A 24,858-nucleotide genomic window follows, 5' to 3' on the forward strand; every position below is an offset into this window, starting at 1 on the left:
CTCTGGCGGAACTATTGTTCTTTGCCACAGTTCCTACCCGGATTGAGTGAAACTCCTTTCCTGTGCATCAGGTCCCTCTACTACCACCAATGCATGCTCTGTGAACAGATGATGTGGTGACTCTGTCAGTGAATAATAGTCAAGAAACGTTTGATATCTAGCCACCTTAACTTCCCAAAATAATGATAAGTGTCATGACTAAAGACGCTGTCCAAGGGTAAGAGAAAATGATCAGCGTTCTCATTTCTCAATGTGTTTACGTTAATTGCTAACGTTAGCATCTGGCTTGCTAATGCAGGTGATTTCTAAAGCAATTGAAATTATCCGTTTTCTACCAATAAATAAACTGACGTTAGTTTGCTAGCTAGGCAATTGAAAACATATAACTGGCCATTTTTACATAGAAAAAGTCAAGAATAGCAGCTACAGTTAATGTTTGACAGCTAGCTAACGTTAGCAGCTAACGACAGTGAACTAACTTGTTAGTAGGAGCTAGCTAGCATTAGCAAACTAACCATGCATGCATGCCAATGTCTTCTGACTGTGCCATCATGCACCAAATCAAGTTTTTCACATAGACGTGTTTAGCAGATGTTATTTCTGGTGGAGCGAAATGCTTGTGTTTCTAACTTCAACAGTGTCATAATATCTAACAATTTCACATTAATACACACAAATCTAAAGGAATGAAATTAAGAATATATAAATATTTGGACGGGCAATGTCAGAGCGGCATAGACTAAGATACAGTATATAAATTAAGCAAAAAAAGAAACGTCCTCTCACTGTCAACTGTTTATTTTCAGCAAAATTATCATGTAAAATTTGTAAAGGTGGGGTCAAAATCAAAAGTAACAGTCAATTTCTGGTGTGGCCACCAGCTGCATTAAGTACTGCTGTGCATCTCCTCCTCATGGACTGCACCAGATTTGCCAGTTCTTGCTGTGAGATGTTACTCCACTCGTCCATCAAGGCACCTGCAAGTTCCTGGGCATTTCTTGGGGCATTTCTCACCCTCCGATCCAACAGGTCCCAGATGTGCTCAATGGGATTAAGATCCAGGCTCTTTGCTGCCCATGGAAGAACACTGACATTCCTGTCTTGCAGGAAATCACACACAGAACGAGCAGTATGGCTGGGGGCATTGTCATGCTGGAGTGTCATGTCAGGATGAGCCTGTAGGAAGGGTACCACATGAGGGAGGAGGATGTCTTCCCTGTAACGCACAGCGTTGAGATTGCCTGCAATGACAACAAGCTCAGTCCAATGATGCACACACCGCCCCAGACCATGACGGTCCCTCCACCTCCAAATCGATTCCGCTCCAGAGTACAGGCCCCGGTGCAACGCTCATTCTTTTGACGATAAACGTGAATCCGACCATCACCCCTGGTGAGACAAAACCGCGACTCGTCAGTGAAGAGCACTTTTTGCCAGTCCTATCTGGTCCAGCGACGGTGGGTTTGTGCCCATTGGCAACGTGATGTCTGTTGAGGACCTGCCATACAACAGGCCTACAAGCCCTCATTTCAGCCTCTCTCAACCTATTGCGGACAGTCTGAGCACTGATGAAGGGATTGTGCGTTCCTGGTGTAACTCGGGCAGTTGTTGTTGCCATCCTGTACCTGTCCCGCAGGTGTGATGTTCAGATGTACCGATCCTGTGCAGGTGTTGTTACACGTGGTCTGTCACTGTGAGAATGATCAGCTGTCCGTCCTGCCTCCCTGTAGCGTTGTCTTAGAGTGTGCAAAGCTGTCATCAAGGCAAAGGGTGGCTACTTTGAATAATCTCAAATTTAATTTGATTTGTTTAACACTTTTTTGGATACTACATGATTCGAAAATAGTCAAAATAAAGAAAAACCCTTGAATGAGTAGGTGTGTTCAAACTTTTGACTGGTACTGTATATATTTGCATTTACTGTGCATTAAACAACTAAAATTGGCAGTGTTAATGTAATGAAGACCATGCTCACAACAGGTGTAGGCTAGTCCAGAAGTGATTTGACAGCAGAGGGAAGGTGTCATGGGGGCAGCAGCAGTCCCAAAAAAGTGGAAATACTGTAATAATGAGTGAAAGTTAGCCTAGGCCTATGTGTACAGTAGCCCAGGCCTGTTCATGATGAAAGTTAAGAATGAGTAATGTGCCTAATGAATCAGTTAATGACATTTTACTTTAACTTATTAAATTCTTTGTTTTCTGTTAATGATTAGTACTATATTCGTCTGTGCATGATGGCACCTGTTAACATATTTAGACTGACTCCCTGAGTCTTCCGTTTGGAGGAATATGTCATCTGTGAAGCTAGATGGCATTAACTGTATTGCAGCCTAGTCAACGGTCCTTCCACCAATGTCCTCCTATCCTCATTGTGTTTTAATGCCACTGGATATGTAGATGGGTGTAAGTGTGCTTAATTCCCCTCACTCATCCTGGCTATATTGTCTATTGACATACTCGTATGGTTCCCAGGGGTTGCTATGATCGTATTACAGAATATAAGGATTTGCCACATAATTCAATGTCAGGAATTTTGTGTTTTGGTGAAAGATTGCCTAATGGTCATTTCCATGTAAAAGACCCCATGAGCACCAATGTGAAGTTTATAGGAGCATATCCATTTTGGTATTAAATGAATTCTAAGATTCTATATTTTTGGGAAATTAAGGCATGGTTACGTTTTTCAACCATTTTTCTATCCTAAAAATTATTAATAAAGCAAGGCTTTGATATCTGGTCACACAGATGGTAAAGGGGTCTGAAAAAAACATCTACTAGAAAAAGTCTTGAGGTATTAGAAAGTACATCAAAACACAATAATGTTGAAGTAAAAGCCCCCTGCCAACTAATATCAACATATATTTATTTTTGCGGAAGTTATTTCCCTTCGTTAGTTTAGGAATTATTGCCTAGTGTCTCGTCATTCTGTTATCAACAGAATGAGAAGACACTTTCTCTCCCCCATTAGGAGGGAGGATTATGAAAGTTCACAGAAGTAACTGGTAGACCTACCAATTAGTTAAATTGTATCAGTAAAAACTTTGGTCATGAATTATTAAAGCACCCAAGCAGTCTATTTTTATATCACTGTATATCGAATAAATCAATGTGTGTTTATTTAATGAAAAATAATTCCAAAATATATAGTTTTAATTATTTCCCTGAGCCTCCTTTGTCCATTGAAATGCTCAGTCTGATTTGTGTGGGTTATGAAACAAATGTAAAGATATTTACATACAAAGCTCTGATTGGTTGATAGGGTGGTCAAGAGCCCAGTCCCTTACCCGTAGGAACAGTCATTGGTCTATTATAATCTGATCACATTGCGACGTCATGATGTGGCCAAAAGTTCCATCCCACCTGAACAGGCTGAAATTCCAGGCATTTATTTCAAACAGCCCTTACACAAAAAGGACATTATCATAATTTTCACAATATCAGTATTATTTTGATCCCATAGTGTGGAAATATCATTTTCTAAAAACTGCACTGCCCCTTCAAATGATTCAAACTCATCACCCTGTTACCAAATCGGTAGTGACTGAATAATCTGTATCAAAAGGACTACATTTGAATTGGCCACAATGGGAAATCATAGTAGTTACAAACCACAGTTGGAGTAGAGCACAGTAAAGAAAAGTGTAGTTCATTACAGTAGAGCCCACATGAGTAGAGTACAGTATAATGTAATGTACTCTAATGATGGGGGTGAAAAATCGCTACAATTACATATCTTAAAAAAAAAAAATGCTACTGTAGGTAGCGTTAGCTAGCGCTAGTTGGCTGTACCTGCGACACAACTCAGGTATTCTTCATCCTATAACTTGTTCTCCATCTTTTTAATTGTGAGCCAACATGTTTTCAGCCCTTTTTTTATCCCCTGACTTATTATGTTTTGTCATGCTCTCTCTTGTCTCCCTGCAGCAGACATACACTGAGTATACCAAACAAGAACAAGATGGTGCCGACAGATATGGCAGCTCTGCTTCTAGTTCCTAAGCAACTTTGCTGTGTTTGTTTTTTTTGTGCGTTATTCCTTACATTATTACCCCGGAACATTTTTTGTACAAGCATTTCGCTACACCTGCAAATACATCTGCTAAATATGTGTATGTGACCAATAACTTTTGATTTGATTTTGATTAGGAACCCCTTCCTAATATTGATTTGCAACCCCCCTTTTGCCCCCAGAACAGCCTCAATTTGTTGGGGCATGAACTTTACTAGGTGTCAAAAGTGTTCCACAGGGATGCTGGCTAGGGTAGCACATTTTGGGGAATATTCAGAGGTGGAAACTTTCCATGGGAATTAATGGGAATTAACAGAAATGTTTGCAAATTATTATTAATACCATTTAAATGTAGATGTTTTTTTTGCGTTTATTATATTTACCATGTCAAGTGGAGACAGAAACGTAAACCTTTTACCTTATCATAAGTAGACATAATTGCAAATTATTAAATCCTTCCAATAGAATAATTTTAAAAATATAATTTAGTTACAAATTGAATTAAACGAGTTGACTCTTCACATGGGATGATTTCACTGAACAACAAAATAAAGAGAATATTGAATGATCCCCAATGATCCATGGCATCTCCCAAAAACGTTTTCAACATACATCTGTAAAATGATAGTCTAGAAAGTAAAGCTTTGGTTGTCTTCCTCTCTGACTTCCATGTCTTCTCCCTGGACCTCCTCAATGTCCACCTCTTGAACATCAGACTCTGAGGCCTTATCTTCACTATCACTATCCTTACAAGATCTTGAGAATCAGCTGTACATGTGATGGAATAGTGCACTGCACATGTGCATGCAGAGGGTTGCAATTCCATTGAATTGGGGATAGTTTAACCAAAATATGCTACAAGACCTAGGATTGCCTTGTGTATCCCACAAAAAAAGGTTCATTGTTATAAGCTAACCTTTTTGATGAATTTAAGCAAAATTCCCAAAATTCCTGTGCTTAACTTCCCATGAAAGAAACATTTTGGAAATTTACCAGAAAGTTTCCGACCCTTTGCAACCCTAATGCTGGCCCATGTTTACTCCACTGCTGCCCACAGTTGTGTCAAGTTGACTGGATGTCCTTTGGGTGGTGGACCATTCTTGATACACACAGGAAACTGTTGAGCTTGAAAAACCTAACAGCGCTGAAGTTTTTGACACAAACCGGTGCGCCTGGCACGTACTACCATACCCTTTTCAAAAGCACTTAAATCTTTTGTTTTCCCCATTTACCCTCTGAATGGCACACACACACAATCCATGTCTCAAGGCTTAAAAATACTGTCTCTTTCATCCTAATCTCTCTGCGAAATGAACCCCTGCCTGGCCAACCCTGCTCACCCTGCCTACCATGCACACTTGAAGTGAATTTATCAAGTGACCTCAATAACTTTTAAGAAGGCACACCTGTTAATTGAAATTCATTCCGCCTCATGAAGTTGGTTGAGAGAATGCCGAGAGTGTGCTAAAAGCTGTCATCAAGGCAAAGGGTGGCTATTTGAAGAATATAAAATATAGTTTGATTTTTTTGAACACTTTTTTTGGTTACAACATGATTCCATATGTGTTATTTCATAGTTCTGATGTCTTCACTATTATTCTACAATGTAGAAAATAGTCAAAATAAAGAAAAACCCTTGAATGAGTAGGTGTTCCGACTTCAACTGTAGGCTTGACACCCTTGTAGTCCTTATTAATCCCATTGACCTAGAATTTGAAGCAACCTATTAGGTCCCTAATAGCTGTGTCCATTGTTAGGTTGGTGAGCCATGTTGCTGTCCAGGCTATGTCGTTAGCAATTAATGTCCACGTTCTTATTTGTCTTCACAGTAGACTGATTGTATTCTGCCCAGCTCCCCTTGAGTTATTGAATTGTCAGCATTACACATTGTTTGCAAATAAAGGCACCACTAGTTATCCAGATGAATGCTATCATAACAAGGTTATCCGTATTTACTTTTCATTTTGAGGGCTTTTCTCCTTTGAGGGGATTAGAGAGGAATAGTAAAAGCATTGTTCTACTCCCCAGCTCATACCTGCTTTGTGTTTCTCCAGCTAATCTCACTGTGTGACAGTGTAAACACCTTTCCCCCGCTCCATCCCAGAGTTCACATGCTAAATGCTGTGTTTTGAAAGCATGTGAAAACAATAGGATTAAAGGTAGACAAACTTAAAAGCCTGTCATTGGGACAGCAAGCCAGAGGTGGTGATGGCTTGAATTAACCAGTCAAAAACTTCCTACAGGAAGCTGGAAAAATAGACCTAGGAAGTTGACTTAAATGTTTTGCGTTGTTCTGGACTTCCTGTTGCAGAGCCGCGGAGGAGGCGGACCAGGCCCAGTCGAAGAAAGGCTTGAAGAAACAGCAGAAGGAAGCGGAGAAAGCGGCGAAGAAAGCTGAGAAGCAGGCCAAGCTGGTCAGTGGGTTTTATCTGCCTTTCTGCCCTTCACAGCTGTTGATGTGACGTGCGGAGGGCACAATCGGGCAAGGGAGGGGGGTTCCATTGTTTATCAGTTATATTTGTCATAATATCAGTCCACTAGCTTTTTCCAATACAAGGCCCTTTATCAGGATTTATCAGGATGTCCCGTTGCATTAACTAATTGTTTTGCCTCTATTGTTTTCAGGCTGCTGACTCACAAAGCACAGATGAAGATGTAAATATCCTGGAGGATCAGTTTTCAGATATTACTTATTGATTTACACCTTTTCTATATGGTGGAATGTTAAAGGAATATTACATTTTATGCACCTCTGATGTTTCCTATAATGCTATTATATTTAAATGCTTAGCAGATTATTTCTTATTTGTGCAGGACTTTGCCAAGGATCGGTACGGTATCCCCCAGATGGTCCAGTCCCAGCAGAAACTGGGTCAGTACAGTCAGCAACTTCCTCCTCTTCTTTGTTCTTCAAAACAAACATTATATACAGAGGATATCTCCATTTCAACAACCATGTTTACTACTACTTGTTAAGTAATATAGACAACGTGATTATATCTGAGTGACTCAGGGACATGGCGTCAGTAGTGGCAGTAGTAGTAGAGACGGCCTCGATATCAAAGATGGTTGTGGTGACTAATAGCCTGCCATTGCTCCCAGATAAACGTGAAAGAAACTGGGTCGTCCACCTGTCTGCCTGCTCTTTCAGCTCCAATGGCAGAGAACAAAGTTTGCTTCTCACCTGCATGCCTGTCCTCGGGGATGAAGAACGATAGAGACAGCCAGCCTGCCTTTCATGTGGGTGGAATCAGGTTCAGCCAAATGGGCGGCTCACAGCCGTCGGGGCGCATGAGGCCGTTCTCTCTAGCTGATCATAATAACGTTAAGCATGCCTCAGAGTGACACGGCGAAGCCGAGTCCATTTGTCATAAGGCACAGAGAACGGGGCAACTTCTATGCAGTGTTTCATATTTATGACTTTTGTTCTCGTAATATGAGTGTGTGTGTGTGTGTGTGGGGGGAGGGGGGTATATGGTCTTTTAAGTTGTATTGAAAGGTGTTCTTTTCTGCCCTGTGAGCCAGACAGGGTGTTGGTGCGTGTCCAGAAGCTGACACCTGAGAAGGCTGACCAGCTGATCTGGGTGCGTGCCAGGATTCACACCAGCAGAGCTAAAGGTGAGATTCTCCATCTTTGTCCAGCTTCATAACACACTTCCTCAGGCCACAGCCAGGTTTCTTATCAGTGGTGGGAAAAGTACCCAATTCTCATACTTAATTAAAAGTATAGATACCTTAATAGAAAGCTACTCAAGTAAAAGTCAGCCCCTAAAATACTACTTGAGTAAAAGTCAAAGTATTTGGTTTTAAATATACTAAAGTATCAAAAGTAAATGTAATTGCTAAAATATACTTAAGTAAAAGTATATCATTTAAAATTCCTTATATTAAGCAAAGCAGACGGCATAATGTTTGTTTTTAAAATGTACGGATAGCCAAGGGCACACTCCAACACTCAAGACATTATTTACAAAATATACATTTGTGTGTTTGAGTCCGCCAGCCCAGAGGCAGTAGGGAGGGATGACCAAGTGTTATCTTGATAAGTGTGTGAATTTGACCATTTCCTGTCCTGCTATACATTCAAAATGTAACACGTGCTTTTGGTTGTCAGGAAAAATGTATGGAGTAAAAAGTACAATATTTTCTTTAAGAATGGAGTGAAGTAAAAGTTGTCAATAATTTAAGCAAAGTACAGTTACAAAATAAAACGACTTTAGTACTTTTAAAGTATTTTTACCTAAGTACTTTAAACCACTGCTTCTAATCTAAATGGCTCTGTAACTGAACCTTAGGGTTTACCAAACAGATCACCAACTGTCCTTGGGCCAAATATCAGGGCCTAAAATTAACTATTTGGTCCACCAGTCACTGTGGCAGGTAGATCAAAAATCTACCAGCCACTCAGATCTTTAACCAACAAAAATGTTTATTTGCCATAATTACATTAAAAAAACACAAAAGAACAGATGACCATGCTTTCTAATGTTTCTTAAACAATAAATGTATTCGTAAGAAGTAATGTGCAAAATTGTTCAATTTAATTTCAGTTTTTGTTACTGGAGTCTTTTAACCAAAAAGTTCAGCTGCCCCTTTAAGGGCGTGCGGTTTCCGTGGTAATGGGTCCACTCGAGTCATTGTGTGTCTGAGAGATTTGAGTTCTGACTAGGGCGTCTCTTTGCTATCAGTTGAAGCAGCAGACTCAAACTAACGTTGAAAAACAACCAAGCTTGTGAACAAACAATGTACATGTTCAATGCGTTGGGCCAGTAACCGATAGGTCACTCGTTCGAATCCCCGAGCCGACTAGGTGAAAAATATGTCGATGTGCCCTTGAGCAAGGCATTTTAACCCTAATTGCTCCTGTAAGTCGCTCTGGATAAGAGTATCTGTTAAATGTAAATAGCCAAGAAACACGAGGACAAAGTTTCACTTTGTAAACGTTCAAGTAAATTAGACCAACTTTTATGCCTGCGCACAGCGCCTCAAAAAATGAATCTATCAGCTCTTTACTCAGTGCGCACAGCTTTCCTGCCAAGCAGTGTTACTTTGCGAGGTGGGTTATAGGATTCCTATTTCTCTGTGCGATTAGCAGCTATGAAACAGAACAGCAGAAATACTTTGAAAACAGCTACTGCAGCTTTTTTCTAACCCTGACTTCCACATACTTGACTTTTGACCATTGTTATTCTCAAATGTAACCCTGACACTGTAGAGCCCTGCAAGTTGACCACCTGCCAACGTGGCTGGTGAAATAGACATTATTTTCAGTCAACTCTCCTCAGGTTGGCAAATGTGGTCAACAGCTACTAGAAATGTACACAATTTAGGAAAATAACTGCATGGTACCAGAATTGAGTTTTTCACCTTATTTACAGCCCGGGTGGTGTGGGACCTAGGGGATTTGGGTCCCAGAGTGCAAAGTTTTATATAACTCGCAGAGTGACCGTTCATATAAGGAAATCAGTCATTTGAAATAAATTCATTAGGCCCAAAATTCATTAGGCCCTAATGGATTTCACATGACTGGGAATACAGATTTGCATCTGTTGGTCACAGATACCTTTAAAAAAAGGTGGAGGTGTGGATCAGAAAACCAGTCAGTATCTGGTGTGACCACCCTTGGCCTCATGCTGCACGACACATCTTCTTCGCATAGAGTTGATCAGGCTGTTGACATGGGGCCGTGCATTATTATGCTGAAACATGAGGTGATGGCGGCGGATGAATGGCACGACAATGGGCCTCAGGATCTCGTCACAGTATCTTTGTGCATTCAAATTGCCATAGATATAATGCAATTCTGTTCATTGTCCGTAGCTTATGCCTGCCATACCATAACCCCACCACCACCATGGGGCACTCTGTTCACAACGTTGATGTCCGCAAACAGCTCGCCCACACGACGCGATACACACTGTCTGCCATCTGCCCCGTACAGTTGAAACCAGGATTCATCCATGAAAAGCACACTTCTCCAGCATGACAGTGGCCATCGAAGGTGAACATTTTCCCACTGAAGTCGGTTACGACGCCGAACTGCTGTCAGGTCATGACCCTGGTGAGGACGACGAGCACCCAGTAGAGCTTCACTGAGACAGTTTCTGACAGTTTGTGCAGACATTCTTCAGTTGTTTAAACCCACAGTTTCATCAACTGTCTGGATGGCTGGTCTCAGACGAACCGCAGGTGAAGAAGCCGGATGTGGAGGTCCTTAGCTGGTGTGGTTACACGTGGTCTGCGGTTGTGAGGCCGGTTGGACGTACTGCCAAATTCTCTAAAATGACGTTGGAGGTGGCTTATGGTAATGAGAAATTAACGTTAAATTCTCTGGCAACAGCTCTAGTGGACATTCCTGCAGTCAGCATGCCAATTACACCCCCCTTTAAAACTTGAGACATCTGTGGCCTGTTGTGTGACAAAACTGCACATTTTAGAGTGGCCTTTTATTGTCCCCAGCATAAGGTGCACCAGTGTAATGAATGGTCATGCTGTTTAATCAGCTTCTTGATATGTCACACCTGTCAGGTGGATGGATTATCTTGGCAAAAGGAGAAAAGCTCACTAACAAGGATGTAAACAAATTTGTGCACAACATTTGAGAGAAATAAGCTTTTTGTGCATATGGAACACTTCTGGGATCTTTTATTTCAGCTCATGAAACTTGGGATCAACACTTTACATGTTATGTTTATATTTTTGTTCAGTACTGATTCCTCTGTGGGTATTACACAGGCACATGCAAGTTCCTTTTTGAAAAGTTAGAAAACTCAGACCAAAGCTCAGTTGTTTAAACGGCACCACAAATTTGGATTAAATGTAGTCTTTTTCCGAGCTTGAGGTTCTAATACCATGAACTCAGTGAGCCTTGTCTTAGTCGGATCCCATCCAGAATAATTCGAAACATCGAGCACGTACACATCTGTGCTAACAATATGCTAATCAATAAACCATCGTATTGTGGTGATCTCGCGGCGGCTTCCTTCCAGGAAAACCCCTCCGTTCATTCATTCAGCTCTACAGTGAAGGATGTCCTTGAGAGCAGAATAACATCCTGATTTACACTGGGATGAAGTGAATGTTTTTTTTTTGTAATCCCCCCCCCCCCCCCAGTCAATGAACAGAGGAAACCACATCAAAGCACTTGGGTGGTCTCTGATGTTGGCATGATAGTTGACAAACTTCGTTTACCTTGGTCTCAAGGTGTGTGGTTGGGAATTGTCTCTCAACATCCCCCCCCATACACCTTTCTTCAAAGGGTCGTCTGTTCACTGCTCTCTGACAGTTACCTGGAAATGCATTGAAAATGTTTATTTTTATGGGCGAGAGGTGGTATCTAAAGCAGGTAGGACCTCTGCCATGTTGTCCTGATATAGTGACCTGGCATTGTATAGAACCATGGCTCCTGTTTTGACACGTGCATTAGGAGGTGCTAGACCCAATTTAGAGGTACCCAGCTGATGTCTATTGTGTTGTTGTGGTCATTATAGGGAAGCAGTGCTTCTTGGTCCTGCGTCAGCAGCAGTTTAACGTACAAGGCCTAGTCGCCGTGGGGGAGCGCGCCAGCAAGCAGATGGTGAAGTTTGCCGCCAAGTGAGTACAAGACTGCATTTCCTGGTGGCCCCCGACAAACAATGGTGGGAAAAGCTGGATCCTAATGGGCTCCCGATTCATTTTCACACATTCTGAAAGAATTCATTTTTCAGCTCCCGACAAAAGGGTCCACTTTCAGATGGGATACAGTACAGAAGTGTTTGATGGAGCCGTTCCTGCCCAGATAAGAGTAGATACAATATATACAGTACATCAAAGTTGAAGAGGTAGTTAAGAGCCTGAGCATCATTAGTCATTCTGCGGTCAGTCAAATTAGTCCATTACTGGAGCTTTTTATGAAAAGCATAGCATTAAGAGGATACTGTACTTTTCCATACCAAGCATGTGATATGTTCTCATCTCTTTCAGTTGACTTGATTGCACCTGACAGTAATGAATGACTCTTTAACACTCGTTATGAAGTGTAAACGGGAGGACGAGATAGGTCAAACGCCACTTGTTTTGTGATCAGTAAATCAGTCCAATACGCTTGGAAAGTGGAGACAAACGTCAAAACGTTAACATTACTGGAGACACCTTGCGGTTTGGAGACACCTTGCGGTTTGGAGACAGTTGGCTAGCAAAGAGATTTGTGGTGGCTAATTAACGGTGAATAAGTGAATTGTTTAAAGTTAGACCCACATTAGCCAGCATTTCTTTTTTTACAATTAACAATCACTCCTACACTCTTATTCTAGCTACAATAGCGCTGCTTTGCCAATAACATGTCTCCAAAAATGGCGGTGTCTCCAGTTGTTTACATGTAGCGATTGGGACGCACCTTCCATGCGTATTTGGTGCGGCAGGTAGCCTAGTGGTTAGAGCGTTGGACTAGTAACCGAAAGGTTGCAAGATCGAATTCCCGAGCTGACAAGGTAAAAATCTGCCTTTCTGCCCTTGAACAAGGAAGTTAATCCACTGTTCCTAGGCCGTCATTGAAAATAAGAATGTATCCTTAACTGACTTGCCTAGTTAAATAAAGGTAATAAAAATTAATTCCACTTAATGTCACATGTTTGCCAGACCCCAGAAAAGCTCTTACCAGGTCTCAGCCACTTGTTGGTTTCCTGCTGAACTAGGACTACTGAACTAGGAAACTGACCACAAATAAAGGCCACACAAATATTTAGGCCAAGGCCCAAGTCACACTGGTCCACCTCATTGACGGAAACTTCTGACCAACCTTGTAAGTTGTATCAGAGTGGTTTGACCACTGTTTCCTGTCGACCTTTTGTGTGTAATGATACAATCTAAAGGTTGCTTCAGAGCTGGCTCGTATTCATTAGTGCAGGCCGAAGCAAAACTCTTTGCATCCGACAACAAAAACAAGCGTTTCTTATTGGACAAATTCAGCAAGGCCCCTGTTTTGGCCCATTTGTTTCCGCTTGGTTCCTAGTGAATACGACCCTGGTTTTTACTTCTTTAAGGACAATAATGCTCTGGCTTGATCTTGTCTATCAGATCGTGTGTTTCGTAGAAATCCTGTGGCGCGATTCCTCCAAACTGATTTGGTTCCTTTTTCCTTTGCTTGTGTAATGTCATGTGGTTTGATTTGGCAGTTGATTGTATTGCACTTATTGCATGCAACCACTTACCCCATGGATGGCTCCTTCCCAAATAGCACTCTGTTCCCTGCATAATGTACTACTTTTGACTGCTCTGATCAAAAGTAGTGCACTATATAGGGAATAGGGTGCCATTTGGGATACTACCCATTGATCCATGACTAAGCATCAGTCACAAACCAGCTTCTATCAAAGCACACCCAATTCCCTATATAGGTCTAAACATCCTGCCCCCAATCTTAGCAATCCACACAATGCATTTTGCACTCTGCCCAACATAATTTGACCTGCAAAACTATTGGCCCTAACAAGTTGTTCAAATCAAGCCTCCTAATGTTCTATGTTCCTTGAATTCTATGGACGCTTAGTAAGCTTTGCATGAGAGGAGTCCTTTCATATTCATCAAGGTTGATTCAGGTTAGTGGTGACATATAGAGAAGAGCTTGCCACACCTGTCACATATAGTATTTCAACTTCACCATACAGAGTTAAATTAGGGTTAGGGTATCCTCTGCGTCCCCGTCAACAATTTCCTCTACGTATCTCGTTTTACTTTCTCTTACTAGAGCGCGTTAAACAATGCATTGAAAGGTTTCACATATCTATAATACATAGTCCGTTGTTCGCTAAGAGTATAGTAAGCCTTGTCTGAGCAAGAGCGGTCCATAGGATCTCCTTTTTCTGTATTGTAAGGCAGCTTGATGTACAAGTACAGCCCGTGGACAAGACACTAGTCCGGTCAATCAAAAGCCTTACTTGTATGACTCATTAGTTGATGGGCAGTGTTTATTGTCCCCAGGCAGGCTGGCAGGGTGTTTGAGGGAGGAGGTTATTCATGTGGGCTTTATTTGTCTAGCTGATCCTCGTAGTGGATGTCTGTGACTGAGGCAGCTGCAGAGGACTGACTGGGATCACCATTCACCACTGTCCTGTCTCTCGTTACTGCTTTTTAATGAGAAGAGGTGAAGGATTACACTGGGCTTGTTCCATCTGGCCCCATGTTATGTGACAATTGGTATTGCCAGTTCATCATATTTCTACAAGGCTCTGTTGGATCTAGAACAGTGAGAAAGGACAGCGGTGGCCTATTCTGGTGTTCTCTCAACATGTCTTTCTGATAGTTGATTAACCTCTGTCTTACTGTTGTGTGTCCACTGGTGTTTTACTGTAGTTCATATCGGTGTCACATGATGTTTGTTTTTTACACGTTTTCCCAATAGACTGATTCAATCAAAAGAAAATAGGAACTATATCTGTCAAGATGGTCATATTGAAACCATCCGAACAACGTGATCCTGTGACATTTTACCTCAGGAAGAGTAGTGTCAGTGTTATGATTTGTTTTCTTTTTTTTGTTTATTTCCAAGTTTACCCCCCTCCCCCCACACACACACAATTTTCACAGCTCTTGAAACACCTCTGTGACTGTTTGAAATTCACTCAGGGTTTTGAATGGAAACTTTCAGTTCTCAGCTAGCCTCCCACTCGTTTGACTTCATTTGAACTGTGTAGACTTCTAAGTGCTGTGCTTCTCATCCCCTCCGTCTGTAGCATCAATAAGGAGAGCATCGTGGACGTGGAGGCGATGGTGAGGAATGTGGAGCAGAAGATCGAGAGCTGCTCTCAGCAGGATGTGGAGCTGCACATTGAGAGGGTAGGGCTGTCTGATGCTCTGTCTGACCACACCACAGACCAACAGACTTACTGTGACGAAGGGACAGCCATTGACTCTCATTATTAACCAGAGAAACTACTGGTTAAAAGATAACTGTATGAGACTTTATTTGCTTTCTGATTTTGGAATTGTGGTACTTTCCTTTCCACTCAGCAGTTCAACTTGGAAAGTACCATGAATTTAGAGGTAATCTAACTGTAAATCTATTTGAACCAACATCTCTCTTCTAAAACTTTTTTTAAAATCACATTTTTTCCCTGTCTCAGATTTTTGTGATCAGCCAGGCCGAGCCTCGTCTGCCCCTGCAGCTGGAGGATTGTGTGAGGCCGGAAGGAGAGGGGGATGAGGTGAGGATGAGGGCCAGGGCTCCTGGGCCTCCCGCAGGCAGCCCTTTGTAGCTAATCAAATGTCAAACTCATTGCATTCAGAGATGATCCTCTCTTCTAATGCTGTTCCAGTTCAACACAGACACTGGATGAAAAATACATGACTTTGTCCCCACAATCAAGGCCTGTCGCTGTTGTTTTGGAGTTGTGTTGGTTCTATACCGCCATGTTCTCGGTCGGTGTCTGTCTAAAGGGTCGTCTCTCTCTAGTATGGTTCAGTTCAGAGACAGCTGAAGGATGTCAGTGTTTATGCAATAAGCCAAACCCAGCTGCAGATGCGGCCCAGGTGTTGTCTGTCCGTCACTAAGTTACAGCACCTGCCGTTGGGGAGGAGATTGGGCTGGGCCTGTCTGCCTGTCTGTCCGTTACAGCACCTGCCGTTGGGGAGGAGATTGGGCTGGGCCTGTCTGCCTGTCTTTCCGTTACAGGGAGGGCTGGCTCTATGTCTCCCTGTCTGAGCAGGATGTGTGAACTGTGTTCACAGGCCGTTTTAACCCCACGTGAGTTCCAGGAAGCCTGACAACCTTGGGCATATTTAGGAGCTTCTGTGCTCTTTTAATCTTTTATATGATTGGAAGTGGTCGTATTCAATGCAGTTCAATGGTGATTGCATTGTCTGTGTATCTGTTGGGGCGGTATGCAAATTGTAGTGCATCTAGTGTGTTGGGTAAGATCTAGGTAATATAGTCCCTAAATAGCCTCTCAAAGCACTTCATGATTACAGAAGTGAGTGCTACGGGGCAAAAGTAATTTAGTTTAGTTACCTTCTCTTTTCTTGGGTACAGGGACGATGTCGGACATCTTGAAGCAAGTGGGGAAAACGGGAAGACATATACAAGTGAATGTGAACGAGAGACATTGTGCTAATGAAGTTTTGACACATGCTTGTCTGAAGGAAGAACAGTACTGTGTACACGCTTTGTCTGTGTGGAGTATGGAGTCGCTAGGGCAACGGGCCTGCCGGCTCTGCTCGGAGGAGAGGGGGGAGGAGCAGACAGGCCGAGAACAGAGGAGAAAAAAACTCAAGGAAATCAGCTGTTCAGATAACTTCTCAAATCCAGCAGAAAGTGAACACTATATAATGCCCCATCACCTTATTTATTCAGCCACTTGCTTCAACTTGCTTCAACTTGCTTCAACTTAGAGGTCATGTTAACGCAGAGTTGTGTTTTTTTCCACACAGGAAAAACAAAATATAAAACGCAGATCTTAAATGCTTCTTGTAGTTTCTGCTCGGCATCAGACTCATTTTGGGCTTCAGTTGCACTTCTCCACTCGGATGAGAATTCACAAACGGGCATTCGATAAGCAGACAGCGCTCCGGCTGATGTGTAGCTACTTTTCTCCGGTACTTTTGTCAGTGTAGCCAACCTACTTTTTTCTGGTAAAATGAAAGATTAACTTTAAGCAAAACATTGGAAATGTAGCTGGCAACATTCTTTCTATGATAAACATTAGAAATATGATGGCCATGCATGTGGCTGCCAGCTAAATACCGTGGCGTACGGTAACAAACACCACAACCACGCTGATCCTCAACACGGGAGCCCCACAAGGGTGTGTGCTCAGCCCCCTCCTGTACTCCCTGTTCATCCATGACTGCGTGGCCACACACGTCTCCAGCTCAATCATCAAGCTTGCTGATTACACAACAGTGGTAGGGGTGATTACCAACAACGATGAGACAGCCTACAGGGAGGAGGTGAGTGCCTTGGTGGAGTGGTGCCAGGAAAATAATCTCTCCCTTCACGTCAACAAAACGAAGGAGCTGATCGTGGACTACAGGAGACAGCAGAGAGAGCACGTCCCATCCACATCGACTCGGACGCAGTAGAGGGTCACAAGCTTCAAGTTCTTCGTTGTTCACGTCACTGTGGACCTGAAATGGTCCCTTCACACAACAGTGTGGTGAAGGCGCAACACCGCCTCTTCAACCTCAGGAGGCTGAACAAATTTGACTTGTTCCCTAAAACCCTCACCAACTCCTACAGATGCACCATTGAGAGCATCCTGTCGGGCTGTATCACTGCCTGGTACAGCATTTGCACCGTCCGCAACCGCAGGGCTCTCCAGAGGGTGGTGCGGTCTGCCCAACGCACCATCATAAGGCACACTGCCTGCCTTCCAGGTCAACTTCTGCACCCGGTGTCACAGGAAGGTCAAGAAGATCATCAAGGACCTCAGCCACCCGAGTCATGGCCTGTTTACCCCACTACCATCTAGAAGGCGGCAACAGTACAGGTGCTTCAAAGCTGGGACCGAGAGACTGATAAACAGCTTCCACCCCCAGGCCATCAGACTTTTAAACAGCCATCACATGACGGCCTCTGCCCAGTACCCTACTCTGCTCCTTAGTCGCTGTCAATAGCCGGCTACCACCGGGTACTCTATCCTGCACCTTAGAGACTGCTGCTCCATGAACATAGTCTTTGAACACTGGTCACTTTAGTAATGTTTACATACTATTTGTATATTTACTGCTGTACTACATTTTATTATAATATATTTTTTGGTGTAAACCTTATAGACCTGCTTTGTTTATAAACAAACAGACATAGATATACACTGAGTGTACAAAACATTAAGTACACTTTTTCTTTCTATGACTGGTCAGGTGATACCAGGGTGCGCAACTCAGTATTAGGAAGGTGTTCCTAATGTTTGGATCACTCAGTGTACGTATACTGTAGGACACATATAGAACATTTTATACATTTAAATATCATACTGTAGGTACAGTTTTCTCACTTGTCTAATTGAATAGCTTGTTCCAATGTTCTTCAGATGTCTTAAATACTTCAATGTTTTGTAATATGGTGAAATGATGGTTGTGTGTCTCCTCAGGATGGAAGAGCGACGGTCAACCAGGACACCAGACTGGACAACCGAGTCATTGATCTCAGAGTAAGTTCTACACTATCACTCTTAAGCCAGTGTTACCTTCTTCGATGACAAATGAATTACACCAAAAATAAATATAATGATTTTATTGGGTTTGAAGACATTACATTTGCATCAAAAAATATTGTAATGATGAGATGCCATTTGTGACAGAATCATGGCATATGTCCCTTTTTCGAAGGCAGGCACCGAGTTAGCCTGCTTGTAGAGTGTAGTATAGAACTGCAGGGATTCGGAGAGGAAAGGAAAGGTTTGCTAGAGGTCTCATTGTTGTGCTCTGTTCTGAGGCGCCCACACTGATGTGGCAGCAGCAGGAAAACAGCTCTAGCGCTCGCCTCAGACTGGCTTTGTCACAACACCTGTTTCTACACAATGTCTCTTTGAGCTCATGGACTTGGGCCTGTTATCACAACCACACTTAAATGAACAGTAAACCCGTAAACAGGTTTTCACACACACCCCAAACCCGGCTCAACAATCAAGGGTCAAAAGTAATGAAACGGCTCCTAACACACCAGGCTCGGTTTTCCAAGTTGTTGTGAAAATGGAAGGATTAGTTCACAGACTTTGTTTGGGAACTCCCTTTGAGAAATAGATATATTAGCTAGACATTTTGCTGAAAATAAATTGCTGCACTCTAATGAAAGACAATAGCAGTAAGTCACAATCTGAGTGGTGGTGGTGGCAGGTGACAAACCACAAGCTATGGCCCGTTAGAGACTTGTTTTGAGAGCTTGAATGTCAACGAGAGTGACGCACTGAGCTATTTTGCTCTCACTCTCTTTTATACCCTCCACCCTGGTGTGAGGATGTCGAAAGAGAAGTGATGACACCACAGCCCGCCCATCTGCTCACAGTAGAGAGGTGTTTTACACAGGAAATCTGTGAGAGTTATGTAAATACTTTTGATATGTCAGTTCCTACTCAGGCTATCATAGCAGTTGGTTGGCTCGCTGGGTATTTGTCTGGTGTTTTTTTCTAGGGTTCCTCAGAAGTGTTTTTATTCATCAGAGCAGTAGTTTCATGGGCTAAAATATCAGTTGACCATTTCTAACAGGGCCCTGAACTAAAGTCTGACTGGACCAGAGTCATTGTCTGCAGATTCATTGTCTGACAATAGGATAGTCACACAGAAAACTCCCGAGAAAATCTAGAAGATAGAAATGTGATCCTTTTTTCAATTCAGGATGTTGAGCTTTTTGTATTCATCAAAGTGGCTTTATGTAGATGCATGAAACCAGATAGAACTGGTTGAATAAATCCTTACTGATAACACCAGTCATATTAAGAAATGAGTCAACTGAGAACTAAGAAAGAACACACCTATTCACAATGCTGTTTGTAGCCCAACAGTCACAGGGTTGGGGGGTTTTCAACTGTTCCTCTGCTCTTTCCCAGTTGTTCTGTGTGATACCCAGCTCATTGACGTGCCTCATCACGAGTTGTTTTGATGATCGGGTTCTTTTTCTATGCAACTAAGTTGACCTCCGTATACAACCAGATTGCTCAAAGCTGGTTTTATATGTGACTGTATATTTGTATGTGAATAGGGAATTTCAGATGAACTTGTTTGCCAATGTTAGGTTTTAAAAAGAGAACAAAGCTTGATATCTCATGTTTATTTTCTAAAGGCTTACATTAGTGTGAAATGCACCCTACTCTTTAACTCGAATCAACGGCAAAAAGTCCAATTGAAAAAGTCCAATTAAAAAGGTAAAATTGAGTTTTCCATTTGGAAATAGGCCAAGCCTTACTATTTCCACTCCCTTTAATGAAATTAAAGATGTCGAGACTGTATGAGGCAAGATGTGACACAAAGCAGTGTTATTGACTCATCTTTGGCATTGTGTAATACCTCTGTTGACTCTTGTTGTTTATGCTTGTTTCTCCGCTGGTAGACAACGACCAGCCAGGCCATCTTCCGCCTGCAGGCTGGAGTTTGCCAGCTCTTTAGAGACACCCTGACCAACAAGGGCTTTGTGGAGATCCAGACCCCCAAAATCATATCAGGTACCACCAACGTGCCCCTGTGTCTTAGACTGGACATTATTTGTCACTTAAAAGTTTAAAGGCGAACAATATTGGCCTTTAGATGACTACTTGACTTCTATTAAGTACAGGTAGTAGGAAGACGAGGTACTTTTCCACTATTTTGGCTGCAACGTGCAAACTGTCTCAAGGATACATGCTCTTTCATGTTCAGATGGGTTTGGGTAATGGAGGGTGGGGTGTAGAGTAGAAATTCAAGCTCAAAAGGCCATTTATTCCTCTATTGCTGATAGGGTCTCTAGTTCACATAACCTTGAGATAATTCACAGTAGGATTCTGTCTACCAGTTATCTTATGGAGCAGTGCAGGCTCGACTTTGTCATTCGTGCTCTTATTGATGAGCTAAACTGCACTTCACAAGTGTGAGCACCTAATGAGTGAGCATGTGTCATATTTTGTAGCGATAGAAATAAGCTTTAAACTAATGTAAGACATAACAGTGTTGTTTACTGCTGTACATTCCACCACAGCACAACATGTACTACCTCGTGTAGTGTACTGAGCTGTGGTGTAACACGTGTTCCTTTCACTTCCTCAACTGTAGGAGCCAATGAAATGAGCCCAGCCTGTCATTGACACATTTAAAATTGCCGCCTTTTAGATGCAAGCAGCTGTGTATCAACAGTGTGTACTACTCAAAAAAAAACATATTTTCCTCTGCCAACACCCATCACACGTACACTGTACAAAATGTACTCTGTGACCACCCTTCTGTAAAGGACAACACCTATCACAGGATCTACTATGATGTGAATGTCAAATATGGCTCATACGTAAGTTAGAGACATGCTCCAGGAATGTGGCGCCTACTATGTATTTTTTTTAAACCTCCCGCTTTGGGCTGGATGTGTCAATGTTAGTGCTTTTTTGAGGTTGGTTTGGTTACAGTTAGATTCTACAAAAATAACCACAGGTTTCGGTTTCAATCTTCTTACATTAAATACAGGGGGTTTTTTAAATCAAAAATTAAGGGTATTGCCCATTACTGCTTATCATTTATTAACCATAATTTATTCACATGACTTTATTATTTAATTCCAAGTCATCTCATCTCTATAAAGCTGCTACCTATGCTGTCTGACAAAATCACAAGTTTCAGAAGTAAAAGGCATACTTTTATGACTGCTGAATACCAACTATCAATCACTTAGATCAGGTATTTTCAGGTAGTGATAGCTCACGAAGCAACTGCTTTCTATCCCTCTCGATCGCAAGTTTTCTCCCCCTGTCTCCATGTCTTCCCACACTGTTCTTATTATAGCTCAATACAGACCGTACAAGTAGGCAAACGCGCAATGGATTATGGTCATTGTTGTTAATTACCACGTTTTCTGCACTAAACTATGTAGAATATTGGCCTGTTGGAAACTATAACTCCCTACCACATCGCACAGTTTAGGCTTGATCTGATTTATCGCTACAGAAACTGCACATTGAGCTCACAGAAAGGAAAAAAACATAATGGAATTCAAATAATTGAACCGAAGTGGGGCACATATCTGTTGTGAACTAATACACAATTTCCCGGGGACCACTTTTGGCCGTGACCGCTACTTTTAGAACTACTAGCTAAAAGTGCTGTAGAATCTCTTTTAATGGTTAATAATTGGAATCAAAATTGAATCAAATTGTATTTGTCACATGCTTCGTAAACAGCAGCTGTAGATTAACAGTGAAATGCTTTACATTGTTAGGAAATTGAATTATCACATAGATTAGTTAAAAAAATATTATTTTGGGTCATGTGTTGCTTCTCTTCTGGGATAGTTTGACTAAAAGGTATCTTTCTCCTCGCTAGCTGCCAGTGAGGGTGGTGCGAACGTCTTCACTGTGTCCTACTTCAAAACCAGCGCCTACCTGGCCCAGTCTCCCCAGCTCTACAAGCAGATGTGTATCTGTGCTGACTTTGACAAGGTGTTCTGTGTGGGACCAGGTAAGGCAATATCTAGTGCAGAACCTGTGGTCTGGCTGTAATGCTTCCCGCCAGGTACATATACTTTACTCCCCACCGGAGACCAGGGTTCAATCCTCGCGTCCTCCCTTACTTCTGTGCTCCTGCTTGACTGTCTCCCCTTTTGTTTCAAGCCATCTGAATAAAGTGTCAAATATAAAAAGATATATATATTGAAAAGACAACATCTCTAAGCCCTTCACCTAACCCCTTTTCACTCCCCAATGAACGCTATCCAATAATGGGAATTAATTAAATTGTTGTGTTGAATACATCAGTCGCTAGTTATGTAGTCAACAAACAAACAGTATTCAGGAAAAGTGACCTACACAATATTAAACCTGGGCGGGTTACCACATATGTTACCACACAGATTATTTGATACATATGTAGATGGTGTTATGACTACGCACATGTTGAGCAATAGGAAACATTTATCTCACTGGCTTGTGCTTGGTTGCATAATGTCCCCAGTCTCTTCTCTGTGAGGTAGCTCAACAGGGCCATCACCTGGCCAGATCCACACATAACCAGGGGAGTAATGACTTCTTCCCCCACTGCAGTCTCATATGTCTGGTCAATGTGCCCTGGTCGAAATAGTGCACTATAAAGGGAATAGGGTGCCATTTGAGACGCTGCCTCCGATGTCTATGTTTACCTCTGGGGTGATGGATCTAATCCTCTTCGTGAAATAGAGTGGTGCTGATACTAACTGAAGATGTTCTCCATTCCAGTGTTCAGAGCAGAGGACTCCAACACCCATCGTCATCTGACAGAGTTTGTAGGTCTGGATATTGAGTTGGCGTTCAACTACCACTACCACGAAGTGATCGAGTCCATCACCGACACTATGGTGCAGATCTTCAAAGGGCTCAGAGACAAGTAAGATGTGATGCACTTCTAACCCATATTTGCAAGCAAAGTGAATGAGTACAGTTTAATCTTTAGAGGGCCTATTACAGGGCTATAACTGAACACATGGATGACGCCCTATAGAAAGTACACCGCTGGAAGGGCACGGCATCTGTGCTGAGGTAGCAGGTGTCCGTTGAAAATACTCGGCGATGTGTATGTGCACTCGCTTGTTTGTTTATCTGTGTGTGTGTTGTCCAGGTTCCACACTGAGATCCAGACGGTGGGGAAGCAGTACTCCAGTGAGCCCTTCAAGTTCCTGGAGCCCACTCTGAGGCTGGAGTACACGGAGGGCGTGGCCATGCTCCGGGAGGCTGGGGTGGACATGGGAGACGAGGAGGACCTCAGGTCTGTGGCAGGTCAAGAGTTTGCAGCAGTGTTACGTTTACACCGTTGTTGATAACACCTTAAAGTAAAGTTCAAATACAGACAGCTTTGTTTTTAAGTCGGGAACTGATGTTTTTCTCGTTTATCTTTTAATTGATCTAAAGTAAATTGCTGAACGTTTTTCACAGCACTCCAAATGAGAAGTTGCTCGGTCGTCTGGTGAAAGAAAAGGTATGTTATCATGCCATTGACTTCTTGGGGTGACAACAAATGTAGTTATATTACTCTCTGTATCTACAGGTAACTGCCCAAATATTGGAAACACTTGAAAAAACAAGGGATACAAAGTATATTGAAAGCAGGTGCTTCCAAACAGGTGTGGTTTCTGAGTTAATCATGTGTAAAAATGCTGGGTAGGCCATTATTTTGGCTACCATGGCTGTGCCCCCATAGGATAACAAATCACAGGGCACGAGTGGTCACTGAATGGTTTGATGAGCATGAAAATGATGTAAAGCATATGCCATGGCTGTCTCAGTCACCAGATCTCAACACAATTGAACACTTATGGGAGATTCTGGAGCGGCGCCTGAGACAGCATTTCCCACCACCAGCAAAACACCAAATTATGGAATTTCTTGTGGAAGAATGGCGTTACATCCCTTCAATAGAGTTCCAGATACTTGTAGAATCTATGCCAAGGTGCATCGAAGCTGTTCTGGCTCGTGGTTTCCCTATACCCTATTAAGACACTAAAGTTGGTGTTTCCTTTATTTTTGGCAGTTACTTATAGGTACACATGCAGGTCTTTTCTGGCTGTAATTTGGACTAACTCATCTCTGTTTCCTTTCTGTTAGTATGACACTGACTTCTATGTGCTCGACAAGTACCCCCTGGCAGTGAGGCCCTTCTACACCATGCCTGACCCCAATGACAAAGTATGCGCGTCACTAAACACACACACACACAACACATGCTCATGACACCATTGTGGCATTCATTGAACTTGTTATACGACTGATGTTTCCTCCTCAGAAATACTCCAACTCCTACGACATGTTCATGAGAGGAGAGGAGATCCTCTCCGGCGCTCAGAGGATCCACGATGCCCAGCTGCTCACTGAGAGGGCCATTCACCACAACATCGGTAATTAGACAACTCTGCCTTGTTATTCAAGGCGGCAATATTTGTCACTCAAATGCTTCCTTCCCTCTCAAGCGATTGCTAGAGAATAAGCATATTTTTACTATGTTACAAATACACTGGTGGCTGGTGCTGATATGTAAAGTGTTGATGCAGATCTGGAGAAGATCAAGTCCTACATCGACTCTTTCCGTTACGGAGCTCCCCCACACGGAGGTGGTGGCATTGGTAAGACATGAAATGCTTATTCTAAATCCATACCCTCTCAATATGAAATCTATTGTAAATATAGTCATTATGGGGAAAAAAAATAAAGGTACTCTAAATATACTCATCGTAAGTGTAC

General features: G+C 42.4%; 1 protein-coding gene across 1 annotated transcript in view; it reads left to right on the forward strand.

Annotated features, from left to right (window-relative positions):
- Positions 1-24,858, forward strand: part of LOC139538404 (aspartate--tRNA ligase, cytoplasmic-like) — a 25,368-nt gene continuing 510 nt past the window's right edge. Inside the window, exons 1-17 of the mRNA XM_071340393.1 lie at positions 1-217; positions 6,321-6,423; positions 6,635-6,664; positions 6,824-6,881; positions 7,535-7,627; positions 11,500-11,602; positions 14,719-14,821; positions 15,109-15,189; positions 18,073-18,132; positions 20,028-20,139; positions 21,977-22,111; positions 22,864-23,011; positions 23,243-23,389; positions 23,557-23,599; positions 24,226-24,306; positions 24,404-24,515; positions 24,669-24,740. Coding sequence (XP_071196494.1) covers positions 183-217; positions 6,321-6,423; positions 6,635-6,664; positions 6,824-6,881; positions 7,535-7,627; positions 11,500-11,602; positions 14,719-14,821; positions 15,109-15,189; positions 18,073-18,132; positions 20,028-20,139; positions 21,977-22,111; positions 22,864-23,011; positions 23,243-23,389; positions 23,557-23,599; positions 24,226-24,306; positions 24,404-24,515; positions 24,669-24,740 — 1,516 coding nt within the window. The 5' untranslated portion in view covers positions 1-182. The remainder of the gene's footprint in view (positions 218-6,320; positions 6,424-6,634; positions 6,665-6,823; positions 6,882-7,534; positions 7,628-11,499; positions 11,603-14,718; positions 14,822-15,108; positions 15,190-18,072; positions 18,133-20,027; positions 20,140-21,976; positions 22,112-22,863; positions 23,012-23,242; positions 23,390-23,556; positions 23,600-24,225; positions 24,307-24,403; positions 24,516-24,668; positions 24,741-24,858) is intronic.

The sequence above is a fragment of the Salvelinus alpinus genome, chromosome 14, assembly GCF_045679555.1.
Source record: "Salvelinus alpinus chromosome 14, SLU_Salpinus.1, whole genome shotgun sequence".
Lineage (NCBI taxonomy): Eukaryota > Metazoa > Chordata > Actinopteri > Salmoniformes > Salmonidae > Salvelinus > Salvelinus alpinus.